Here is a 25,647-nt window from a genome sequence, read left to right on the forward strand (position 1 = left end):
ATGGCGGCGGAGCGGGAGGAGCCGGGCCCCGTTCCCCGTGCCTGTCCCGGTCCCTGTCCCTGTCCCGGCCCGGGGCATGAGCGGGGCACGGCCCGAGGGTGCCCGAGCTCCGCTCTGCCCGCTCCTGGGCACGGCGCCATGGAGAGGGCCCGGCACCGCCTGAGGCAGTTCGATATCGGGGACAGGTTCTCCGGCCTGCCGCTGCCCAGAGCCGCCGTGCTGCTGCCGCTGATGGTGCGAGCGGGGCGGCTGCACCTGCTGCTCACCGTCCGCTCGCTGCAGGTACCGGGGCTCCGGGAACCACCGGGGCGCGATCCAGTGCCCCCCTGCTCCCGCCCTTGTGCCCAAGGGCACGGCCGGGTGTTTTTACACTGATGTGATTCTGGTGTTTGCGTGCCAGGAACATGCCAGGATCCCGGAAACCCGTGACGGGAAATTAACATTTGCACAGCCGGCAATGGTTGCTTACTTAAATAAGGAAACTGACCGTGGAACGCAGCTTTGTTAAATGAGGTTTTCCTGTCTGCGGTTAATATTACTCTTCTCTTCCTTTACTATACAAAAGACAACAACCCAAGGCTGCCAGAACTCTTTCTCCAGCATTTTGTTTTCTTCTACAGCTCTTGTTTTCCATCCTTGTGTCACATCAACTGCCTGTACTCAGGAATTACTTTTTTCTGTTGCTGGGTCTTACTTAAAAAACAAGTAATCACAGTTACATAGCTGTTAAATTGATTGTAAATGTGTTTGTTACTGATCCTTGACGCACAAGCCTACTACTGGAATGTATTTAAACCTATCTTAGAAATAACTCACTTTTTGATACAGTCAGGAGGGGACACAGTCTTTGAAGCAATAACTAAATAATTTAATTTGTAATGAGTTAGCTGAGTCGGGTGTGTGTCTCCCTCCTCAAAGGCAGAAACACACACACACACACTGACAAAATGGCAATCTTTTATCCTCTTTTGCAGCTGGGGCTGGTCCCTGTCCCCTTTCCCATTGAGTGCCTACTCAGGAACTCAGGTTCTGCCGACTGCCAACTCTTCTGTCCTTTCCCTTATCACCCTTCTTCCTGTTCTGGTCATGTCTTCAACCCTTCCCCTCTCCCAGTTCTCAACAACACCCAACAGATTAAACAAAACACATTTTAACCATAGATAACAACAGATAGGAAACAGAACCAACCATTTCCATTCTTTTGCTCTGTAATCTTTTTGGGCTGAAGCAAAATGTTATTTCCTCTCTCATGGGGATGTTATTTAATTATGTCTTTCAAAGGTTTTTGCTCTTAGAGTATTTTGATCTTGCTCTACAAGTCTGTCTGGATTATTCTGTCAGTCATTTACATAAACAAGATGATGCAAAATGTGAACTTTGGCATACTAAAGCAGAAGTTCCGGTATGAATTACACAATGGTGTACAGGTACAGGGTATTTTTTGATAGTGAGGATTTATGGATTACCAGGGGATAGCTATCTCAGCATTTTCTTAGCTGGCTACTCTTGCTAAGGTATGTTTCTTCTGGTCTGCGGAATCCTTAACCACCATTTCCAGCTTCTTTGACTGGAAAGATAAACACAAAGGGATGCTGCAATACCAGCATGTATCAGTGTGGATCCAATAAGAAACATAAACCTTGTTCTATTTAACAGTACTTTACTCCTTTACATTCTAGCTGAGAAGATCACCAGGGGAAGTGTGTTTTCCAGGAGGTAAAAGGGAAGACACTGATAGAGATGACATTGACACTGCTCTCCGAGAAGCTAAAGAAGAAGTGGGTCTTCAGCCAGAGAAGGTGGAAGTCATCTGTAGGCTGATGCCTGGAATTGATAAAGTAAGTCAGCCTATCATTACAGAATAAGTTTGGGTGGTTTTCACTTGTGTGGTTGGCAGTGACCTTTTCAAGCCTGGAACTGCCAAGAGGCGCCGCTTCCTCATGTGCCCAGCCCGTGTGTCCAGCAGAGGCCAGGGAAAGGGTTCCTGCCCAGGGTTTGGTGTTTGTGAGAGCAGCTCTGGGGCACCACACAGCCAGCGCTGCCCTGTGAGAGTTCAGCAGAGCCATGAGAGCAGTCACAGTGAGTGGGTGATGGATGAGCAGCCAGGCTGAGAGATGGGGGCTTGCTCAGCGTGAAGGCTGCCAGGGGATTTGGCTGCTTTCTTCTCCTGGGCTGTCAGAGAGGGGACAATACCAGAACTCTTCTTGAGGCAATGGACACAGCAGCGGCACGGACACTGTGATGAGATGCAAGAAAGAAATCCTCTTCACCATGAGGTCAGCCCAGAAGCAGAGCAGATGTTGCTGGCAGGCTGTACAATCCCCATCCCTGGAGCTGTGCAGGGCTCACTCTCCCAGGCAGGGTGGCTGCTGTAGCCTCACAGCTGTCTCGTTTGGTGGCTGCTGACTCCAGGGCTGTGCAGACAGAGAGGGGATGTGCCCCAGGATTGTGTGCATCATCTTCCTCTAGCAGGGAGACTCCCAGAGGTGTCTTTGGAGTGTAGGTCACCATTTGTAAATTAACAGGTTCTCAATTTCAATAGCAGTGTTCAGTATTACATAGGGTCAGTTTTCCCATAGAACAGAGGAATTGCTGTTTCTGAAGATTATTTTTGTTTAGCAGGTAGCACTTTATCACTATGCCTCCTGTTCTTCTATCTGATAGCAATATCCTCTCCCCATTAAAAATGGAAAGAACTACTTTTGAAATTTTATTGCAAAAAGCTTTATTTAAGCTTTGTTTAACTTCTTAAATTATTGTACATTTTTGTACAGATAACCTTAAAGCCACATAGCTCAGTGGCAGTGTGTAAAAAGGATCAAATTTTCCCTGTTTTCCAGCCAATTACTTCAGTCAGTAGGAGAGATGGTGAGGGTTTTGGACCATGAGCATTGTACATGTCAGATGACACTCTGTCTGCTCAGTGTGTACATTCCAGGTGCTTCTGACTCAGACAGAATCCTTCCAGACTTGAATCAAATACCACAATCACTGTTTTGCTCTTCCTCCTTTCTACAGGACAGTGGTCTTTGTTAGTGTGAACAAACAGAACTATCAATGTATCCTAAAGAATTTTGGTGTTCTGTTGATGCAAACTATGATTTCAGTGATTTTGCCTTCCCATGGAAGCAGGGATTACATTTAGAATTAAAATGTCCATAAATAATGTGTTTCAAAAAGTGTTACATTTTATGGCTAAATACATTGCAATAATATTTCTGTACCTATAGAAAAATATTTCCATATTCTGGAAAATTCCTATATCCTGGGAAAACAATACAGAAATATGATCTATGATAGGGAAAATCTGGATTAAAATCAGAATTAAAATCGTCAGTAAGGAAGAGCCATGGGAAAGCATGCATGCTTTTCTACTTCTGTAGCAAACTGGCAAGCCTTTTAAACTGCTCTGTGATTATACAGGATGAACAGAGTATTTGTAAAGTCATTTTTGACAATACAAAAATATGACTTCAAATTCTTCAAGTCAAATTACATAGATTGCCATTAGGGGGACTAAATTGCATTGCAGTTGAAAACATTCATAGGCTTCTTGTACTCATTTTGTAACAATGAAGTGATTTTTTAAGTAATGAACATTTTTACTTGGTTCAAACATAAGTGTATGAGGGTTTTGTTGATTTTTTAAAATTTACTTATTTATTGTTTTTTTCTCTCTCTTTTTAGATGAATAACTTGGTGACACCAGTTGTAGGATTTATAGAGGAAACATTCCAGGTCACTCCTAACCCAGATGAAGTGAGCAAGGTTTTTGTTGTGCCTTTGGAGTACTTTGTCAAGCCCTTAGATTACAAGACCTTCTCTTATAAAACCTCCTCAGGGTACTCAACTCGAGTACACTGCTTTACATACCATGACCAGGAACACAGAAAGTCATTCAAGATATGGGGACTGACTGCACACTTCGCTGTATTTCTTGCTCTTGTAATTTTTGGAGAGAGACCTACCTTTGAAGTGGATTATGATCTTGACAACTTATTTTCATCTTCTGAGAATTACTTCACTAATTTGTATGCATCTATACATGAAAGAAAGAAGAGTAATCTGTGACAACTTGGTCTGGCCATGAATTTATTTTGAAAGAGGAAAAAGGAGGTTGGTTCATTTCCTTTGTACCTACTTTTTGAAAGCTACACTTGAATTTCATCAGAATTGGGAACTTTAGGATGACGATCTCTAACTAAATTAATACAATTTTTAATCTAAGAGCTGTGAGAAGCGCACAATATTTTTTATGAAACAGACTTTGAAAAGGTCTGTTTCACTTCTCAGTTTCAGTGCCTTTGTTCTGTGTGATCAGAGATACTTTCTGTGCATTGCTTTGTCTATAATGAGATAATACTGTTTGATGGAATTTGTGTCTGAGTTAGCCTAGGAAAACTTTCAGGGATCTGTCTGCCTCTTACATGTGCCATGCATGGACAATATGATCCATACAGTCTTGTGTGGTGTCTTTGAGCACTTACAGAATGCACAATAAAAATACAAAAGGTTTCAGGTGCTTTCACAATCTTGTTTTGTTTGGGTTTGTGGAGGGAAGAGGGCAGGTCAATATGGGCAGTGAATTTTGGTTAATTTAACATTTCTCACGAGGCAATTCCATAGGCTATGGGAAACTCAGGATACAGGCAACAGGACTGAAGTTTGTCCCTCACCATCTTGTTATCAAATCTCACTCAACTGCTGGCAGGAGCCTTCTCCAGGACAGAAAAGTGGAGGTGAGGATTCATGAGGACAACCCACCAAATAAACAACAACAGAAAGGGGTTCAGAACCTACAAAACAGCCCCCGAAGAATCGTCAGAGACCAACACTGCACAGCAAGAGCCTCTGAACAGTTAAGGACTGAATGCTCCATGCCAAACACACTGAAACCTGAAGACAAGATAAAGCAGTATAAATTTGAGTAAAGAAGTTGTTAGGAAAATTAATCCACAAACATCAGAGGTTTCTATCCAAAAAGGAGACAGAGGAGTAATTTTTCTTTATTTGAATAAAGGGAAAGGCCATGGGGCATTCCCCTGGGGTCTCTCCAATTTCTGGAGGACACAGCCTCCCTTTTTATCCCAATTTCCAGCCACATTTCCCTTCTCTCTTTCCCCTTGGCTGACGTACTTGAGAGGTTCAGACTTCCTGGTATGCCTGATCCCAAAGATTTCCCTCTAAGGTATAACCCTCCCTTTTCATTTTTAATTCTTATGGAATTTAGGGGGCGTTTCTTCCCCATTGTTTCTTTCATCTTTCAATGTCCAATTTAATTTAGCAGCAAACCTAAAGTTTATTTGTAAAAGCAAATATCTTTTCCCAATCATCAATAAGTGGAATCCTTCCCATTGTTTCTTTTATCTCCCAGTGCTGGTTTTATCTACCAGCAGACCCACAGGTAGTTTGTAAAGACAAATCTGTCATTCCTCTCAAAATCAGTTACCATGATAGCACAATCTGCCCAGTGTGTGATCACAGCTAGAATCCCCATTGCTTGGCACAGCTGGCACGTGTGCAGTTAGTTGGGAGCCAGAGAGCTGCAAAAAGGGGTGCTGCTGGGGATGCTCCTCTGGTTCAACTCAGCAGCAAAGTGGCACAAGTTAGAGCAGTGATTTTCACTTTAGAATCCCTTTGCCTTTGGGAGTGCACCTCACAGAGGCTGCTCTTCTGGAGTCTGAAATCCCATTATGGATGGGAAAGCATCCAGAAGGCAGAGGAAGAGCATCAAGGGAGCCCTGCAGGGTTCCCTTGCATCTGGCAAGGAGCAAGGGCTGAAAGGCTCCTGCCACCCTCCCCTGTGCCACCTGAGCTCCTTGCATGCCCCAGCAGCTTCCTGGTGCCTCTGGCTGCAGATCCAGCTAAGACCCAGTCATGTCCAGAGATAAAATCCTGAAGCAGCTCCACAGGTGCTGTGTTGCTTTGTCCCTGTGAGTTCTGCAGTTCTAGTCTGTAAAGCTGCAGGTTTCTAGCCAAAGCTGCTCATGTCATATTAGACCTGCTTATATTTTATACTGCACTGACAATATGTAGATACGGTATTGGCAATAAGTTCAGTCATAATGACCCACATGATCAGTGCCATACATCTCACACCTTATTGGAATAAGAATCCCAATATTACCAGTTAGATTGTGCCTGGGCCAGTCTGACCCTTGCTGCTGGGCCAAAGCGGTGTATCACCCCAGAGATACCTTGGCTTCCTGGAGATTGCAGCTGGGCACTGAACAAGTCCAGGCTTGTTAGGAACCCCTTTTACCTCAGGAGGAAGGCTTCAGGCGATGGTGAAGAGAAAAAGGAGATGGATTCTGCTGGATGGTTTAAATCCAGAGGTTTATTCCATGGTTACAGAGGTCTGAATCTTGGGAACAGCTCCAAGAGAATACCGACCGCATGGCTTGATTCACCTTTTAAGCTCAGGGACAGGGGAAGGGGAGGGACAGGTGAGCTACCAACCAGGTGAGAGGAGCAGGGTCTCAAGGGACGAGGGACACCTAGACAGGCCAATGACCCCCAGGCCTGAGGGGCATCCTTTGAACTTGACCAACCACACGACACCTTGCTGGAATGTTAAGCCTGATTGACAGGACTCACTCAGCAAGGGGGGCGAGGGGGAAGAGGTATAGGCACACCTGGGAGGTGACCTGGAAGTCTAAAATGGAACATTACAGCACACCACAACAACACCTGACCAAGAGTGTTCTCTCTGAGCCTGTCACAATCCCCAGGGTTATCTGGGCCAAAGTACCCCAAGGTAACGTGGCTGCTCTCAGACTGTCATCCATGACCATCCTAAGGGTGTCACTGCCTTCATGACAGGGGTTCAGAGCATTAGCTCTCCAATTCCAGGGGCAAGGGACAGGTGGGACTTCAAGTAGTGGTTAAGGGTGGCTATAAAAGCTCCAGGTGCTTCCCAGAGGGGGAAAGGATCCAGTTCTCTGTCCCGAAAAGCTTCACTGGGAGAAGAGGAAGACAGTGCAGGATCTCATGGAGTTTGCACCATGCCTGGGCAGGGCTCAGCCTTCACAGATTTCTTCCCATAAGAGATTCCTTTCTCTGCTTTATTGGTAAACAAGATGTGCCAATGCCAATCCTCGAGGTTCTTATGGCTCTGTAGGTTCTTCAAAGAGCTTCCCAGTTTCCCTTGGTCTTCTCAAGGTTTGTCTTCTGAAGAATATTTGGATGATTCAGTTTCTTTATCCTCAGCTGAAATCTCAAGGTTGGCAGTATCACTGGAGAAGAAACCACATCATTCCCATCATACAGGTACAGAAATTGCCTTTTTTTTAAATAGTATTTTTTTCTGCTTAACCTCTGTATTCCAGAACAGGCGAGAAATACTTTATGGAATCATACACCAATAAAAAAAGTAAATGAGGGCTATCATGAATAAGGCCATTTGGAGATCACAAAGTTCACCAGTTCAGTTGCCCTTCTTGCCATTTACACAGCAAATGAAGAAGACTTTGCTGGTGCTTGGCCCTTCACTGACTCTGAATATTCTGCTCACTTTCTAGGTATAAACACTTGAATACAAATATTTCTCTCAGTCACAAAAGAGAACACAGCACAAGCTCTCCAAATGCAGCAAGTGGCCCAGAAATCTTGCAATCTGATTGTGGCAGTACCTATCTGAGAGCTCCAAGTATGGAGGATGGTCTGGCCACAAGCAAAGGCAGCTTTGGGAGGGAGCACAGCTGCTACTCCTCCAATTTCCCAAGTGGGAATAACCCTCCCACCTGTTCCACCAGAGCCAGTGTGCTGCTGGGGGAGCCCCTCAGCTGAAGGGGCCCTGGGGAGATGTTGGACACTAGCCTGTTGTTCAGGTGTGACAATCAGTGACCCATCAGTGACTCCATCAGTGACTGCATCAGTGACTCCATCACCACATATGGTCACAGATGATTCATCCTTTTCCTTTTCTTCTTCCTCTGGGTTTTTTCCTTCCTCTTGCAGTATCTCCTCATTTTCTGAAGGAAAGAATTATCCATAAATAGAAGACAAGGCACATTGCCAATCCCACTGAAGCTGAGAAGTCCCACTTCCCTAACAGCAGCCTGTCCCAGAAACAATGGATGCTGCTGCTCCTCTCTGAATCCTCATGTTCATTCTCACTCACAGGGGATCATCTCATCCCTTGCAATGCCACGCACATCCAACCCTGCCAAAAGCCCTGCCAGCCTCTCTCACAGCTTTCCCAAGCTTTTCTGCCTGGCCATCATCTTTCCAGGACTACAACAATGTGCTGGCAAGATTCTGGGAAAAGGATCCTGGGAAAAAGCCTAAATGGACTCAACTGCTCAAAACTCAGGAAGCAGCCAGAGAGGCCAAAGTGTTGGTCTGGCAGCCCTGCAACTTCCAGGCTTGTGGAGATGGGTGTGAGCTGCCTGATGTGTGATGGCAGGGGAAACCAGGGGATCCTCCTGGGAGCCAACACAGTGCTCACCTTTCAGCTTCCTGGGCCGGTACTTGGTAACCCCAGGGAAGGTCCCCTTTCCCTTCAGGGTGATTTCTGCCGGTTCCAGATGAGCCACTTGGACCTGGAAAGTCTTGTGGAAGGCTCCCAGCTTTCCTGGCAGATAATAGACCTTCAACACTTGCTTCTGGCCAGGTGCAAGGGAACCCTGCAGGGACAGGAGAGGAGGAAGGGACTGCATCAGAGCTTTGCTGTGGGATGGCTCAGGGGACAGACAGGCTGAGGGGGACAGGTTCTCATCCAGAAGAAACCATCAGACCACATCACTTTCTACCTTCCTTGTACCCAAAAGCTGGCACCTCCACCCCTGGGGTGCAGTGTGTGCTCCTGAGCTCTCATGGGCTGCAGTCTCAGCACAGCTTGGGGTTTCCCCCCACTTTTTTCCCTCTTTCTCCCCACTTTTTTCCCTCTTTTCTCCCCCTTTTTTCCTTTAATTCTCTCCTGGGCTGCCTGACACAGGGCCAGAAGCAATGACTTGTGCTACTCACAGTGGTGGGCACGACCACGGGCACTCCAGGCAGAGGCTTTGCTGCAGTGCCAGTGCTGCAGTTTGGCACCACGAAGGTGAATTCCATGACCCCGGTGTTCCGCAGGGTCACCTCTGCTTTGAGGACTTTGTTAAACCTCTGCAGAGAGGACAGAGCAGGGAGAAGTTACAGACACAGGCCTGATGCTGGCAACCTCCTGCCTCTTTCATGGCACTGAAAGCACACAGCCACAGTGCAACCACACAGCTACAGAGAGGTGGTAAAACCTTGGAAAGGCCAGAAATAAATGAACCAGGGGACCAGGTCCTCTGCACTCTGAGGGGCCACCAACAGCCAGGAGAAACAGAGGAGGTGGCACTGAGATGTGTAAGATGAAGCCAAAAGCTTATGGAGTTAAAGAATGGAAGTTGTTGGTTCTGCATGTTGCTGTTTGTGGTTTGGATTTGTTCAGGTTGGTTTGTTGGGTGTTGCTGTGAGCTGGCAGAGGGACGGGGTTGACAACCTGACCTGACCAAAAGGAAAGAGGATGAGAGGGGAGGGGACAGCAAAGTTGTTGGTCAGAGAGAATGGAAGTTCCTGAGTACCAGGAAAGGGGCCAGGGACTGTCCCAAAGGGGATACAAAGATTGCCCTTTTGTTGGCTCGTCTCTGGGGGCAGGGAGACACACACCCAGCTCAGCTGAATTGTTACTAATGAACAGTTTTGTTTTGCTTTGACAACTTTGTCCCCATTGAATTGTATCTAAAAGTCAGTGCATTTCTGAGAGGCATTCCAGGAGAAAAGGCACCTGCATGCAAATATTGGCAAGAAACAGACAGGTGACAAGAGAGACACACAGAACAGCACAGGCAGTGCCAGCAGCTGGAAGTATCTGTGGACTTTAAAGTGAAAAGAAGTAAAGTGGTGATTATTGTGGGACATTGTTTTCAGGTACTGAAGTGACTGAAAGCCCAAGTTCCTCCCTGGATGATTTTGTGGATCAAGCCAGAGCATTTGACAAGAGCATCTCCTTGGAGCTCAAGCTTTAGGAGCAGATCAGTGGAGGGATATCCCAGGGACAGGTCCCTCTGGACATCTTCCCTGGGAGCCTTGTGCTCCCCAGGCGGCAGGGTCAGGTGCCTTGGAGAGGACAGTGTCCTGTCCCTCAGCCAGGGGAAGGGAGGGAGGGGTGGGGATGGCCATTTCAAACCAGCTGGGATGCTGGACTGTCTCTCACAGGTTGTGTTCCAAGCCCCAGAGCCAGCAGAGGGGCTGAGAGGGGGAGAGAGCCTGGGATGGAGGCGGCCACGATGACAGCCAAGGAGCCGTGGCAGGAGCAGCCTGTGGTACCTGCAGCCCCCAGTCAATCTCCTGCAGGTCCAGCTGGTAGCTGGGGCACGAGGCCTCCCCGGTCAGCACCACCTCGTAGCTGGGGCCTCCCTGCACGTGGCACAGCGCCCGCACACGCGCCACCACGTTGGCGTGCCCAAAGAAGGTGAAGGTGACCTGCTCGCTCTCTCCCGGCTGCAGCTCACCCCACAGCGGCCGCACATCAAAAACCTGCAGGGAGGGGAGGAGAGATGGAGATGGTGAGAGTGGAAATGGATGCAGAAGAGCAGCTGTGTCCTGAAATAAAGCAGAGTCACAGCTGGAGGGGCCTATTCCCCAAACACAGCCAGAATCACCCTGATCTCATCCTGTGTCCGTGCCACTGACCAGTGGAGGGACCATGGGGAAAATCTTCTCCCATAATCACTTATCCATGAGTATAGACTACATTAGAGTCAACTGGAATGTCTCCTGGCAGCAAGAAATTCTCTCTGCTGCAGAACTTGTCTTTGGAAACACTTCTCACTGTCTTCAGAAAACCAGGAGACTTGGAGGTGGGAGCCCTTGGAGCTGGGGGAAGGCTCATCTGACTTCTGAGGCCTTTCTCCCTCTCTCTGACTTACGTGCTGTTCTCTCAAGCTGCTACAGCCAAAGTTCCTACAAAAATGTCCTGAAAACCACCTGATGAGGTAAATGGGGAGCAATGCCCTCCACAGGGGCTGCACAGGGAGCATCCTGGGGCAGCCCTACAAAACGTCCCACATGGCCTCTCCAGTGAGCACTGGCTTCAGCAGAGCTTTGTGATGGACTGGGAGGGATGTGAGGCCCCTCTGTGAGCAGTGCTGAGGGCCACCAGTGGCACTGGGGCTACAGAACCACCTCCCACACTGGAAACATGGACGTGAGACAAATTCCCACTTACCTCCTGCATTCCCAGCTTGGGGTGCTCCATCTCTGAGAACCAGCTCAGTCCCCTCATCCTCAGCGGCCTCTGAGACGCCCCAGGAGTGGATGACAGCCCCTGGAAAAAGCACCACGGGCTGCAGTGAGCTGGCTGCTCTGAGCAAGATCACGCTGCTGCAGGCTCCAGCACCTCCCACACCAGGAGCAGCTGGAAAGGGGCCTGGGCACAAACCAAGGGTGACAATGTCCAGGCCATCAGTCGAGTGTGGGTCCAAGCCCAGCCACAGATCAGACCTGGGCTCCATCTGCACCTCCTACATCAAACCTGCCTGAGGGAACTGGGTGCCCCCAGCACTCAGGCAGGGAGGGTTGGAACTACATAATCTCTGGAAGTCCCTTCCAAGCCAAGCCATTCCAGGATTCCAGGATGGCCACCTGAATTTTCCTGGTTTACTTGTGCATACATGGCAACAATCAGGAAATAAAGATGATTTTGTGCTTCTATTTGAAAACATTTAGCCACACTGTTGTTTCTCCTGATTCAGAAAAACTGTGCAGTGTAGAAACAACTGGTATTTGTGTGTGAGCAGGTACAACCCTTCTCCATAAACTTAATGACAACACTGGGCTTTTGAGAAACTCTTCTGCTTCCTTACAACTTTTTTTTTAATTGCCCCATGAGCAGCCTCTGTTCCCCCGATGCACAACAAGGGGCCACTTCCCACTCCAAAGTACTAATGTTCACCAGACAGATCAAAGGCCTTTTTCCTTGTTTGGAGGAAGAGACAGTGACTTTGCAAAGTCTTGCTTTATAAAAGACAGCTCTGGAGCTGTCACTGCAATACCAGCTTTTGGGTGAAGGCAGAGATGTGAGTGCTCTAGCTGGGTTGGGAAGGGGCTACGTGGAGATCAGGACTCTTCATGGACTGACACACATGGGAAGCTGGAGGCCTTCTCATCATGATGCAGATAAAGACCTCATTTTACATTGTAAAGAAATTAAGCCAAAAAGTCCCAAAGTCAGCATAGGTGTGTAGGATCTGAGTGAGCTTCTCTGAGCAAAACTTTCCTATTTCTGCCTCCCCAGACACCCCATGTCCAACTGCCACCTTCAGGGCACAGGACGGAAGGGCAGCAAAAAGGGAGGCTGGCACGAGTATGACTTTTTGGTGGCAAGTTGAGGAGGCAAAGCAAGTGGTAGGTGCACAAGAAAATCCACCTCTGATTCCAGGGAATGCTCTGCATCTTCTGGCTCCTGGTCAGAGTCCTCCTGAGCAGAATCCTCCTGGTCAGAGTCCTCTTGAGCAGGATCCTCCTGGGCAGGATCCTCCTGGGCAGGATCCTCCAGGGCAGAATCCTCCTGGGCAGAATCCTCCTGGGCAGGATCCTCCAGGGCAGAATCCTCCTGGGCAGGATCCTCCAGGGCAGAATCTTCCTGGGCAGGACCCTCCTGGGCCGGATCCTCCAGGGCAGAATCCTGCAGGGCAGAATCCTCCTGGACAAAATCCTGCGTTGTTTCCGGGGTTTCGGTCGGCTCCTCCACACTTTCAGTCCTGGAGTATCTCCGTAGAAACACTCTCCTCTTCTTTAATGACCGTGGCTTGAATTTAGGTGGTGAAGGGATGAACCTGGAAAATAACATAACTGTGATGGTGGACCTGTAGTGGGGGAGAGAGGTGCCTGCAAGAGCAGCTCTTCACTGCACTGCAGCCCCTGGCTGGGTGCTGGTGTGCTGAGCTCAGTGACAGCCACTCAGAGCCAGGCTGGAGCAGCTCCATGCTCGCAGCAGCATGGGGATGATGATGCTCATACCTGATGGTGTTCACCTGGCTATCTGTCAGGAATGACCAGTGGTAGTTGACAGGGAGTGGGCTGCAGTTGGTCATCTCCATATTCAACTCTTGTTCAGTGTCATTTATGATGCAGCCAAAGTCCACGGCCTTGGTGGGGAGGTGGAGATTTGGGAAGCAGACTTCCCCCCGAAGAGGGATCTTCTCCACGTGAGGATGCTCCATGAAGCTCACTCTGAGAACCTTCTTTACCACCCAGCTGATCAGACTGTTCTTATAAGCTGGGTTAAAGCGGATGCAGAGATGAAGGTCCTTCCCTACACCCACTGTCAAAGGCTGCAAGGAGATGAGCAGTAATTAATCACCTGTGGGATGATGTCCCAAGGTCTGACAGCAGCAAACAGTAAATGCTCAAAGTGAGCCCAGCATGGGCTCCTCAGTTCATGGTTCATCTCTCTACAGCAGGGGTCTGACTGCAGGCACCACAGTCCAGTCCAGGATCCCTCAGGCTCCCGTTGCTGTGCTCAGCCCCAATCCAAGGGGGTGGCTGCTGGAGAGCTGGCATGCTTTCCAGGAGACACCTCTACTGCATGCCTTGCCTCAATCTGCTTTCCTACTCCCCTCTCCTCATGTTTTAGAGCCAGCATGGATGTTACCAATTCAGATAAGATTTTGATTCCTTCAGCAGCTCTGCTGATTCAGCTCAGGCCAATCCACTGCTGACACTACAGAATGAGCTTCTCAACTTGAGGAGCTCCCAGCAGAAGTGCAGCACCACATCCCTCCTCCTCAAACCCCACTGCCAAGCCCACAGAGGCTCACGTTGCAATTTGCAGGGAGGGGCTTCCGGTTCACATTGCAGACCAGGAAGGGCTGCTCCAAGTCCAGCACCACGCTGAATGGCAGGGAGCTGGTGTTTTTTAATGTCAGCGGCTGGTACTGCAGTTTCAGGACATCACTGGGTTTCTACAGAAACAGGAGACAAGGGAAAACAACCTCCAGTGCCATAGACCTCCTTCCCCTTCCAATGCACTTCACACTTTTCAGCCCCAGAAGTGCATATATTTCTATTTACTTCCAGCCAAGTTAAGAGTTACACCTTTAAATGCCAGGATGCAATCTGGTGATTTTACCTTTTCCACACGGAAAGCGATGGCTCTGGGGGACATTTGCACTGCAGGGCAGATGAAGTTGCAGATGACATCTGTTTGCAGGATCTGTTTCTTTGCTGTCTCTTTGCCCACCACAGTGTGGCACAGCAGCCGCTCCTTCACCTCCTGCACACAAGATTCCCTTGTGTCCCAGTGTGTGCTGGCAGGCCCAACACCCCACACTGCCTTGCCACCCACCCATGGGCCCCATTCCTGTCACTTGTTATTAGGGACTGAAATTAGTCTCTGCTCTCCTCAATAGCTCTCTTTTCTTTCTGTGCTGCCACCTATTTATTCTAAATATCTGTGCCCAGGGCTCCTGGAGCCAGGGAATGCATACCAGACTTAGCTGGCAGCTTCTCTGCAGAGTTTCATTTCCCCTGGAAAGAAAGGTCCAGGCAGGAGAACACTCCCAGACCCTGCTAAAATCTCCCCCTCTGAGCTGCTCTCCAGGGGTGCTGCAGAACCTGGCTGTCCCTGGGACACCAGGGGTGGCTGAGACACTGGCGCAAGCAGTGATAGAAAAGTTGACCAAAGTCAAACTGTCAATTCTGATGATGTCTGGGAACAGTTTCCTGCCTGGATGACATTGCACTGATCATTAGAGCTGGCATGCTGTGTTTTCCCCCTCCAGGACTCATAGCTAGAGCAGCCCTGTGCCCACGTTTGTCTTCAGAGGAAAAGCAATGCTGCTCCCAGACGCTCCTGCCATTCCCAGGGCATTTGTTTTACTGCCTGGGTAAAGGGTTTTTCCCTCAGAAAAAGCACTTGACAGTAGTTTAATTTGCTTCCTGCATGGGCTTCTAGCCTAAGTGCAACTTCTTTTCTCTGCTCTCCCTTTCTGCCTCAGCACATGACACAGGTAAGCCCTGTTTGCCCAAAGGAGCAGTACTTCCTTCAGTCTGTATTTTGGGATCAGCAAGTTGGGTTTATGGTAGCTAGGGAAACACAAAAGAGCCTTAGCAACTGATGGTGGCCAGCAAGGAAAGCAACTGGCTTTGAAACAGTTTCTTGAAGTCACATGCTCCTTGTGCCAGGCCAGTGTCAAGGGGCTGCAGAAGAAGCTGCAGTGGAGGGGATCTGATGGGGAAGGCTCAGCCCTGGGCAGGGCCTCACCTGGACAGTGCTGGAGCAGCCTTCCAGCACCATGTCCACAGTCTGGCCCGGCCTCAGGTCCACCTGCACTGGGCACAGCTTGAACACGGGGCTGCCAGGCCTGGGCATGGGGGGAGCCCCTTTGCCCTGGGGGCCCGCGGGGGCCGGGGCCCGAGCGCTGCGGCGGAAGGTGCGGAACCCTTCCGTGCTCCAGTAGAGCCGCTGCGTGCGGCGGCCTCTGTTCGTCAGCTGGAAGTGGTAAAAGCAGCGACTAAAGCTGCAAGAGAAGAGAGATGGAAAATGTCACGGGAGCTGTTATTTCCCTGGCATCACTCAGCTTCAGCTTCACCCTGATGGCATTCCCTGACTGCACACTCTGCAATTAAAACCTCTGCCCAAAAGGCTGCCCAGGCTCAAAGCTTCAGCCCTGCCAGGTCTTCCAGCTTTTCCATTTCTGTGGCTTTCCAGGATATTTGACGTATTTCTAAATGAATTCCTGTGGTTTCATGGAAACAGAGCTGGGACCTTGAGTACTGAAGATCTACCCTGAAGGGCTATGGAAATATTGTTCCTTGCTGAACACACAGGAGATGTGGAAGTTTCTAGAGTCTCCTACCTGAAGCAGGACTTCAAGTCGAGCTTCGGAACGAGAGGTTTGTCCGTGACAACTGTGGTGCCAATGCCCACAGCCTGGAGAGGAATGATGGTCACAGGGTTGTTCTCAATGAACACCTTCAGCTTCTCCTGGAATTTCACTGTGTCATTCAGGTTAGCTACGATAGCCACAGACACCTCAGAACGGGGGGGGACCACTCCTTTACTGGGCTCAATCCTCCAGCAGGAACGTTCCACAGCCTGTAGGAAAAGCCAAACACTAAGTTAGATGGAAGCCATGGACCGCGCTCTGCTGTGAGGTGCAGAAAACGGGAAGGCTAAAGAGATGAGTATAAAAACCATAAACGTTTAATTTCCCTAAATGTAAGCTATGGTGTCCAGCACAGCAACTCCCCAAGAGCTTATACAACCTGTATTTTACCTTCCTTTAACAGACTCGGGTCATTAGCCCTGTTTTGCTCAACCCAAGGGAAGCTCCTCCTCAGGAGAAGGTAATTCCCCCTGCTGGCTCTCTTTGGAGCGCTTGCCAAGGGAAGCTGTTTACTCCCTGCTGGCTTCCTGGCAGCGGAGCTGGGTGTGCACAAAGGCTCATGGCTGGAGGAAGGCAGGACTGCTCAAATCCCAGCCCAGCAGCCACACAGCTGGAGGACACTGCTGAGAGCCTGAAGGATAACTCTGCAAAGCCAGCTGAGCAAAATCCCAAATCTCCTTTCCCAAGGGGCCATCAGTGTTTCTCAACACCCCTGAAGGACTGAAGCCCTCACTCCCCACCAATCATCAGCTGTAGAGAGGTGCCCCAGGGCCCTCTGCTTTGGAAAAGTCACCTCTAAATGCTTATAGCAGAGCAGGAAAGCAGGAAGCAGAAAGAAAACTGGACAACATGTGCTCTGTGGGCATGGCCCACTCTTCCCAAGAACTCTTGTCATCTGCTTTCTCATGGACTTCATGGACTGAGCAAGGGAGCTGGAAGGTGCCCAAAGGAGGGGGAAAGGCCTTGCACCAGCACAGCTGTACAGACACAGCTCTGCAGGTCTGGCCCTGGCAGGAGCACGTGAAACCCAACCTTTACACACCATGAGCACCCAGCCAAGGTGCACTGCTCCCTGCAGAGGCTGAAAGCAGAACTCCATTGTGGAGTCAGAAAAAACTGCCCTGCCAGTCCTCCACTTTGGGATAACATTTATCCCCCATACAGCTAGAAAAGCAGCAAGAGGAAAATTCACGCCCCTCCTCCTTGGCCCAGGAGGCTGAGCCTGAACTCTCACACAACACCTGATGATTTATCCACAAATACAAACAAGTCCACTTGATCAGGGTTGGCTTTAACCAGCTCTAGAAGTTGAACTCATCCAATATACAGAAGATCAAATCTCTTTTCAAAGCTTTTTTCAAGCCTTCCACAGATGCCCCCTCCAGCAGGGAGCACATCCCACTCAGCCCCAAGCCATGTACCCTTCCTGGCTGCTCCTCCTGACAGAGAAGCAGCTGTAGCTCCAGCCCTGCAGCTTGTCCCCCTCTGTAACCTCCAGGAATGAAACAACCTTCCTCTGCAGGTGATCTCCAGAGCCATTCTGCAATGCTACAGAGACCACAGGCTCTGGGGGTGCACAACCCTCACAGGTGCATTTATTTGCAACAGCACCACTGGTTTGACCCACAGGAGTTGTGAAACTTGCCTCCCCATGAGCAGTTTGAGGGCACATCTCACACCCTGCTTTCTGCCATTAACACAAGTCTGGCACAAACAAATGCAGATGGAATGGGGAGTCCATGGGGAAATCCATGCCCTCTTAGGAGCAAAGGGCCACAGGCTTCTCTTGATCTCAGAGCTCCGAAAACAGGACTTGCACAGCTAAGTATCTTCCATAAAATAAAGAGAGAACTTGCAAACATGATCCAGACTCATTTCTGCTCCAGTCTCTCTGCAAACTATTTCACAGAGGCGTGCCTGAGATCCTGGCTCCTCTTGCTTGCCCTTGGATGGAATATCTTGCTTCCACTCACACAGAACAATACAGAAACACTACATACAAAAAACAAGTCAAGGGCTGCTGGTAACCAGCACCTGTCCCTGGAAAACAGCCCCACACACACTTACCATCTCCACCTGGAAGGTTGCAGGAATCTCACACTGATTGGCGAGGTGGAGAGTTTTGGAACAATCCTCTAGGACTGGGATAGAGCCGAAGTTTATCTCCCTGGGATGGACATAGACAACGGGGCCCTGGCCAACGCACTCTAAACGGATTTCCTGTTCCAGGAAGAAGGTAGGAAAGGTCAAAAGACGCAACAAAGGCAGTTTTAAAAACACAGCCAGCTCCAAGAGCATTCCTAGACTGGGGACAATGATGGCCCTTGGAAGTTGTCAGTGATGCAGACTGAAACAGAAGGCCTGGAGCAAGTGTGGGGTCTGCAGTGATCCCACCTGAAAGCCACAAGCTCCCATCATCAGAGGACAAAGCACTGCTGTTTGCCATGCTTGCTTCTTCACACCTCTTCCACACGGCTCTTTCCTTTACCTCCTGCCTGCTTCATTCAAATGCTCCACCTTGGCCCAAAGCACCTTCCCAACCTTTGCTGCTGCACAGCCATCCTTGAAGACTCTTTACAATTCAAAAAGCTGCACTGGTGAAAGCAGCACGAGCCAGAGGCAAGGAGGCTCTTCAGAGTGGAGATGAGGCAAGTTAGCTGCCTTCAGTTTGTGCTGATGTGTAATCTTCATATATATGAGTAAGGGGCATCAATTAGTAGTTGCATCATTCAAGCAGTATTTTTTCCTTAAGAAAAAGTCTGAACTGACTTAATAGTCTGAAACTCAAAAGGATTGTTCTTGCAGAAATGGCACAGATGGTGGGACAAGGAACATGGATCCCTTTGCTAAACTACCTGCTCACACCAGTGGAAACCAGGAAAATTTATTCAGTCTTGTTGGATTTCACTGGTCCTAAATACCCCAACTCTTACACAAGAATTAAATGCATAAAACTCACAACACAAACAAGATTCGCTGGAGGGCTTGGAGTATGATTTAACCACAGAAGAAACCAGCCTCTATGATGTAAAACCTTTTGTGATGTCTGACTTGAGGGAATGGCATTGACAGCTGCCAGAATTACCTTCAGTCAGAAGGAGCAGCATCCAGAAATGCACATCCCTTTGGGACATACATGCCTGTGCAAAGAAGAGCCAGAAACTATGTACCATGGCTGGTACCTCAAAAATAAAGAACTAAAGCCCTGCATGATGAGGGATTTTGTATTCCTCTGGGCGAAGGGAGGCCCAGGGGGCTGCAGCCTGGCTGATACTGCCCAAGGCTCCCTGGAGGAAGAAGCTGGAGGGAGGAGCTGTGCCTCACCAGCTGGCTTTGCTTCTAGGTGACAGTGCGATAGAAGCAGCAGAGGCAGGGCAGAGCCCTTTGGAGACAAGCAGAGTAGCACCTGGAGGATGCCTGACCCAGCTTCAGTTAGGGTGTGACAATGGGACAGATCCTTACTGAGGAAAAGGCTTATAAAAACACACAAACCCTTCATCTACAGGATTCTTAAAAGGGACAAGAGCAGCCCTGCTCAGCAGCATCACAGGCAGTGTCACACACAGGAGGGAGAATAAAAGCAGACAGCAGCTTTGTCCTCAGTGTTACTGCTACACACACACATCCACATCCTGCAGCACTGCTGCCTTTGGTGGGGTGCTCATGGCACAAAGCAGACTATGGAGGGATGAAGAGCATCCATGTCTGGCAGACTGGGCCTGTATTTTGTAGTCACTGGCTGTCATGATATATGCCTTTTAGGAGATCTTTTAGAATCTTCTTTACAATCCTTAGAATTTTCTTCAGAATCTTCAGAGTCCTCTTTTAGGAGGCTTTAGTTCAGGAATTGCTTGCTTTATCCATTTCCAAACTTGGTGGAAAAAACAAGCAAATCCTGTGCTCCAGATGCAAGTTGTGCGGACATTCATTTTGTTTTGGGTGGGCTTTTTCTTGAGGAGATATGCTGGGTGTTTCTCAGACCTGAGGGACCTGGCTTTCAGAGAAGCCTCAGTCCAGCTCTGCACAAAACATTCCTTTAGCAAACAGTGCTTGCTTTAGCAGGATTCAGGGATGTGATGCTGAACAGCTGTAATGAAGCAGCACTTGTGTTCATCTGATAACATGGCAGAGTACGAGACCCAGGGACTGGTTTGGGTTTCAGCCTGGGCTTGTTATCCCATCTCCCAGATTTGTAACTCTGTGCTGGGTCAGGCACTCAGATTGCCACCTGTGAGGCTTCCACTCTTCCTCTTTCCTAGGCATGAGCTGCTGCTTGTGCCACCAGTCCCTTCTGTCCTTGTCCACACCAGCCATAAATCACAAGCTCCTGGAAGAATCCCTGTGCAGTTTACACCCCACTGGGAGGAGCTGCTCAAGGCACACAAGTCCCTTTGCTCTCACCAGTGGGGATTCTGGTCTCCCAAACACGGCCAGCTTGGCAGTGATGCTGCATTGTCCCAGCAACTGGGCCTGGAGTGTAACTGAGATCTGCACCGAGCTGTGAGCCTCGATAATCCCAGACGGTGCAAGGCTGGAGTACCATGCAGCAGCCTCCTCCTTGTGTTCCTGGCAGGGACAGAATCAAAGGCATCTTCAGAACTGAGGAAACTTGAAACTCCTTAACCTCTACCACAAGAGCAACTCCCACACGCTTGTAAAAATTCTCAGGAGAAAGTAAGAAAGCAAAAACCAAGATGCAAGGTGTAGGTGCTCAGCATCCCCAGGGGTCCAAAAGTTGCTGCATCAGAGACACCCACTTGGGTGCTGACAGCTTCCTTGCATCGGATTTTCACTGCCCTCGAAGCTCTCCCACTTGAAAGCAAGTCAAGGACTAGACTCTAAACATCTTCCTCAAGATGTTAAACTGCTTCCTAAAGTTTGTATTTAGGTTCCTGTTCTCAGAAAACCTTTAGCTTTGAATAGAAACCAGCAAGGTCTTATCCAAACCCTTTTATTCCCCTAATAACCCCCCCAGTAACATTTGAGGGGAGGAGATGGATGCAAGGCCAAACCTGAGGGAGAAGACAGTAGCAGCCAGGGAAGTCACTGTCATTCACCAGGGTCACATTCTCATCATAGAGCACCTTCAAGCAGCAGTGCCCCAGTTCCACGACAGGGTTGAGCACTCGCAGTGTAGGAACGATGCACCTGGGCGAAGAAATGACCCCAGGGGAATGAGAGACACTGGGAGCATGGAGAACTTTTGTCCTCCAAGAACATGCAATGGAGTGTAAGGTATTTGCAAATGTAACAGAGTAGAGTAGTAGAGCAATACTACAGTAGTCCAGAGCTGTCTTAGCAGTGTTGCCCCTTCTCTGCCCAAGGACACTTGCAAGGACTCCCGTAACAGTGCCAGTGGTCCCTGAGCTCTGGGGGAGTCTTTCCAGTGAGGACCGGTGCCCACCAAGGCTCAAGGAACACAAGACTCCAGTGTATCAGTGAAAATGACTCCCTTTTCTCCTCCAGCACTGTTGTCCTGCCTAAAAACTGAATCATCTCTTCCAGCAGTGAAGGGCACAAGGCCCACAGTGCAGGTGATCAACTTCTTCCAGTTCCTAGAGCTGCCTCAATTCTTTCCCCCATGGATCTCTACACTGACTGTCCCCATATGTGCTTGCTTTACAAAATGGCAGCCCAGGCACTGACTGGATGGCTCTGCCTGGGAGAAGGAACAGCACCAGGGAACTGCATCCCTCTTGGCACTAAACTGACACCCACAGCAGCACAGCAGGATGGAATTCTGCTGCAGCAAGAATGACTTTTGGTCTCAGCTCTGAGAACATGACTCAACAGAGCCAGAGGGAAGCAGTGAAAGCTGAGGTGACCTGCCACATCAAGGACTACAGTCCTCTTTGTAAGACCTTTTGCTCTCCCCACTCCTGCCTGGAGCCTCTTCCCCACTGCACATGCACTGCTGAAGGGACCCAGACCCCAGCTCTCAGCAGGCTGCTCACTGTGTTCCAAACCACTGCTGCAGGGTGGTCACAAGCAGCATAAGTTCACCACTTGCAGGAAGAAGGGCAGGCAAGCCTTTGGAAATTTGTTCCAGCTCAAGCACCAAAGCCCAGGCCAACAATTCATGTTATTCCTGCTCCCTTTAGAAAAAGGGCTAGGGCCATGGCTGGCTGTGAGCAGGGGGGTATCTCACTAAGGGCTGCTTTCCTGGCACTGTTCTCATGTCTAGATGGGCAGATCCAGCTCATGAAGCAGCACTTCTCCTTTGGAGCTGCAGCCAGGCAGTGTGCTGGTGCTGGATGCCCGAGTAAAGACAAGCAGGTGCAGGAAAGGTGTTGGTACCTGGCTGTGAGGGGCAGTGCAAACACCTTCCTGCCAACATCTTCCACGTCCAGCACCAGCTCCAAATTGTAGTCCCCAACAGTGTTGGGACACAGGGTGACCTGGTAGAAAAGAAATGAAGTTATTTGCTAACTCCCAAAATTCTCATTACCCATGTGTGTTGTCCTCCAGCTCTTGTTCCATGGTAGACAAAGGGAGTATTGTCCTTTAATTCTTCTGCTGGTCCCTAAGTAGAGCAACAGTCTTTGAGAGTAAAAAAAGCCCTCTGGCAATTTGAGATTTGCTAAAGGGACTAATTTTTCACCTGACTACAATGACATAAATGCAGAAGAAGTCTGTTGTCTTGAATGGAACAAGTCCAGACTTACAGCAGGAAGCTGAGGGCAGAGTGTGGCCCAGCACATGCTGGGCAGTTTGTGGCTGCAGAGTATTTTCTGTCCCCACTGAAGATTCCTGCAGTGAATACAACTCATCTGCTGCCCAGGAGATGAGAAACAAGACCAGGAAGAGAAGAAAACTGCTTTCCACAATATCTCTCTCTTTAACAGCAACTTTCTGTTTTCATCCTTCCTCTGCCCACTTGCAATCAAATAAATTGTTGTCAAAAACACAAGAATGGCTTCAGGACTTGACCATATGGTATTGATCTCAGTGTATGATTTTGGAAACAAAACAGTGCTCCCTGAGGAACATCCCAGGTAACCCAGCTAGCAGAGGCCTCCCAGCAGTGCAGATCTCTCACTCCCAGGATGCTCAAAGCTGGCACCAGAGCTAAAGCCCTCCCACACTGCAGTGAAGCCTCAGCCCCAGCAGCTGGACTCTTCCCATACCTTGATATCCTGGGATCCCAGGGCACGGACGGTCCCGCTGTGGGGGTTTATGGTAAATTCCTGTGGCCTTATCAGAACTCGAACTTCCTTCCTCCACAGCTGGCTGCTGGGTTTGCCTATCTGAGTGGAGCTGCTAACACTGGGCACTCCCAAGCCATCCCCAGGAATGTACAGGGAGAAGCCCATGGGCGTCAGGGAGGTGTTAAACAGGCAACACTTCAAGGTGTGAGGAAAACCTAAGAAAATGACACAAATCCCCATTTAGGCATCAATACCTCGTGATTGCTGGTGTGAATATCCTGCTGGTAGGATAAAACTGTGCTTGGATTTTACTTCTTTGTTATCTGAACTACAGCTCATTGCAGTGGATCTACGGCTTGGCTGGCCAGCTATGTGTGGAGCAGACATCTCCCAGCCTGCTTACCAAGAGTCATTTAAACCCAGATGGGGAGGAAAAACCAACTGCAGGCACAGCCCAGGGCTTCTCCATGCCCATCAACAGTGACTGCAGCAGGGAGGCAGGAGAGGCACAAAAAGGATGTCACGCTCTCAAATGCCACTGAGGTAGCACATGCAGACAACATTTAGCAGCACAGTTAAAAGAAACAAAGATAAAAGAGCTGCCCCCAGCTGAAGAAACCTTAGGAATGAAATCAGATTAAGCAGGATGAATCTGCTATTACAGAACCATATTCCTGCCCGGTGCCTTTCTTTATTGTGCCACTTACTAAAAGGGAAACAAGAAGTGGCCAAACAGTGATGCTGACTTTTTATTCCTTTGGTCCCGTTTGATCTCATGATGGCAAAAGGGTACCTGAGACACCAGCAGCCCTGAATGAACACCCTGAAGAGGCTGTGGTGGAGGAACATGAGTGATGAATGCTCTTATGTTCAAGGGCTCCATTTCAGCACCACAGCAAGCTCTGACACTGTGGTGCCAGCCCAGGGCACACTCACCAAAGGCGATGTCACCGAAGTGCAGGGCGGGCACATCAAAATGGAAAGTGGGTCCTATCACAGAGCCCCTGCAGGGACAAAGGCAGGGAGGCAGTGCCTCTGTTAAAGGGAATCACAAAGGGTTTGGGTGTCCTTAGGGAGAGGGTGGACAAAGGCAAGGAGGCAGTGCCTCTGTTAAAGGGAATCACAAAGGGTTTGGGTGTCCTTAGGGAAAGGGTGGATAAATGCTGCTGTCAGAGCCACCCTGGGCTTCAAATCACCCCAGCACCCTGTGCTCAGCACAGCACCCACGGGGGCAGGAGGCAGCCAAAGCAAAGTGCTCAGCAGCTGACAGATGCCCCAGTCCTTGGCACAGTTCCTGCTGCACGGTTCCTGACTCCCACATCAGCCCTTTGCTGGCTGTGCAAAGGAGGCACCAGAGCCCTCTGTGCACAGGAGCTGGGAGCACAGCTTGTCCCCACAGCATGGCTGGGAGAGGGGAGCTGAGGCTGCTGCTGCCCATCTGGCAGGGATTATTCACAGGAGTTTTTACAAACACTGCTGCTGCTGCAGAATGACCCAGGCTGGCCCATCTCAAAGCCCTGGGGGCCTTGCTGGGTGTTCAGGTGGGACATCCCAGAGCAGCTGCTGCCCAAAGCTGATCCATCCCACTGCCCACAACAGCCTAAGCAGGAGACATCCCTGCAGGGAGGAGTCATTGCAGCTCCTGGGTACCCACACAGGGCAGCAGGCAGCCCCACACTAAAGGGATGCCAGAGCCAGAGCCACCTCAGGCAACACCTTTTTTCTCTGCTCCACCACAAAATGAGGGAGATGGAAGATGATCACCCAGAGACAGCTACAGATGTGCCCAACAAGCTCCCAAAGCCCTCCTCACCTGACAGTGAAGATCACAGGCTTAGGGGATTCAGCCACATGGAAGCAGAATTGTTCCTCAAACTCCCCCCGGATGGTGGGACAGAAGGAGACCCGGATGGCCTGGAGCTTCTCTGGTGCCACGATGCCCTCCTGGGGCAGGAAGGTGAAGCAGGAGCCCATGGCTGTGGTTGGAGGGATGAGTTTGAAGGGAGCCTCAATAGGCCCCTTGTTGATCAGGTATGCCTGCAGCAGCAGAAAAGCAAAGTGGAAATACATGAGGAATGTTCCTTTCCTACAGAAGTCTGAGTCACTTTCAAATTAAACTATTAACACCAGTAAAAGACAGAAGATGCCTTGTGCTGCTGCATGGCAGAAGCCAAAAATACAACATTGAAATACAGCTTTATATAGCTTTGGGTGTTTCATTCAAAGCAGTGATTAACTTCATATAACCAGAGCCACTCTGGGGTTTTCCCACTGGCAGAGACAGTCCAGTTTGACCTGCAGCACAGAGGGGCTGCTCAGCATCACCCAGTTCATTCACACCTGGCCCTTAGAGCAGCACTGGGCATCACAGCATTACCAGTGACAGCACCACAGAGATTTCAAACGTGTCCAACCCCACCATGGGCAGGGCACGTTCAGCTTCCATTGCAGCCCAACCTGTTTACAGCAGGAGTGGGAGAAACCAGAAGCAAAGATGTAGGAAGTTCCTTGGCTTCCTTCCCAGAAACACTTTGCTCTTTCTAGAGCCAGAGGTACATCAAGGCTGAGGTGTGGTGAGGGGCTGGTCAGCAAGGGAAAGCACTGCCAAGGGCTTTGACCAGCGCTGAGCCAGGAGGGTG

General features: G+C 49.6%; 2 protein-coding genes across 3 annotated transcripts in view; one reads left to right on the forward strand and one right to left on the reverse strand.

Annotated features, from left to right (window-relative positions):
• Nucleotides 1-4,933, forward strand: NUDT7 (nudix hydrolase 7). 2 transcript variants are annotated; one of them, XM_058813711.1, is made up of 4 exons: nucleotides 1-282; nucleotides 1,680-1,838; nucleotides 3,688-4,116; nucleotides 4,712-4,933. In XM_058813711.1, the coding sequence occupies exons 1-3, from the start codon at nucleotides 1-3 to the stop codon at nucleotides 4,069-4,071; spliced, it is 825 nt and encodes a 274-aa protein (XP_058669694.1). In that variant the 3' UTR covers nucleotides 4,072-4,116; nucleotides 4,712-4,933. The 2 variants fall into 2 exon arrangements, with proteins under 2 accessions (XP_058669694.1, XP_058669692.1); XM_058813709.1 differs by lacking the exon at nucleotides 4,712-4,933 and having other exon boundaries at nucleotides 3,688-4,506.
• Nucleotides 4,934-12,289: 7,356 nt separating this feature from the next.
• The window catches only part of LOC131563695 (hydrocephalus-inducing protein homolog), a 29,043-nt gene continuing 15,685 nt past the window's right edge, over nucleotides 12,290-25,647 (reverse strand). Inside the window, exons 13-25 of the mRNA XM_058813811.1 lie at nucleotides 24,822-25,045; nucleotides 23,945-24,012; nucleotides 22,988-23,223; nucleotides 22,158-22,258; nucleotides 20,873-21,008; nucleotides 20,262-20,426; nucleotides 17,928-18,080; nucleotides 15,831-16,069; nucleotides 15,236-15,491; nucleotides 14,102-14,245; nucleotides 13,791-13,934; nucleotides 12,991-13,304; nucleotides 12,290-12,806 (exon numbers count right to left, since the gene is read on the reverse strand). Of these exons, the coding sequence (XP_058669794.1) occupies nucleotides 12,290-12,806; nucleotides 12,991-13,304; nucleotides 13,791-13,934; nucleotides 14,102-14,245; nucleotides 15,236-15,491; nucleotides 15,831-16,069; nucleotides 17,928-18,080; nucleotides 20,262-20,426; nucleotides 20,873-21,008; nucleotides 22,158-22,258; nucleotides 22,988-23,223; nucleotides 23,945-24,012; nucleotides 24,822-25,045 (2,697 nt within the window). The remainder of the gene's footprint in view (nucleotides 12,807-12,990; nucleotides 13,305-13,790; nucleotides 13,935-14,101; nucleotides 14,246-15,235; nucleotides 15,492-15,830; nucleotides 16,070-17,927; nucleotides 18,081-20,261; nucleotides 20,427-20,872; nucleotides 21,009-22,157; nucleotides 22,259-22,987; nucleotides 23,224-23,944; nucleotides 24,013-24,821; nucleotides 25,046-25,647) is intronic.

Source organism: Ammospiza caudacuta, chromosome 13 (genome assembly GCF_027887145.1).
Source record: "Ammospiza caudacuta isolate bAmmCau1 chromosome 13, bAmmCau1.pri, whole genome shotgun sequence".
NCBI lineage: Eukaryota > Metazoa > Chordata > Aves > Passeriformes > Passerellidae > Ammospiza > Ammospiza caudacuta.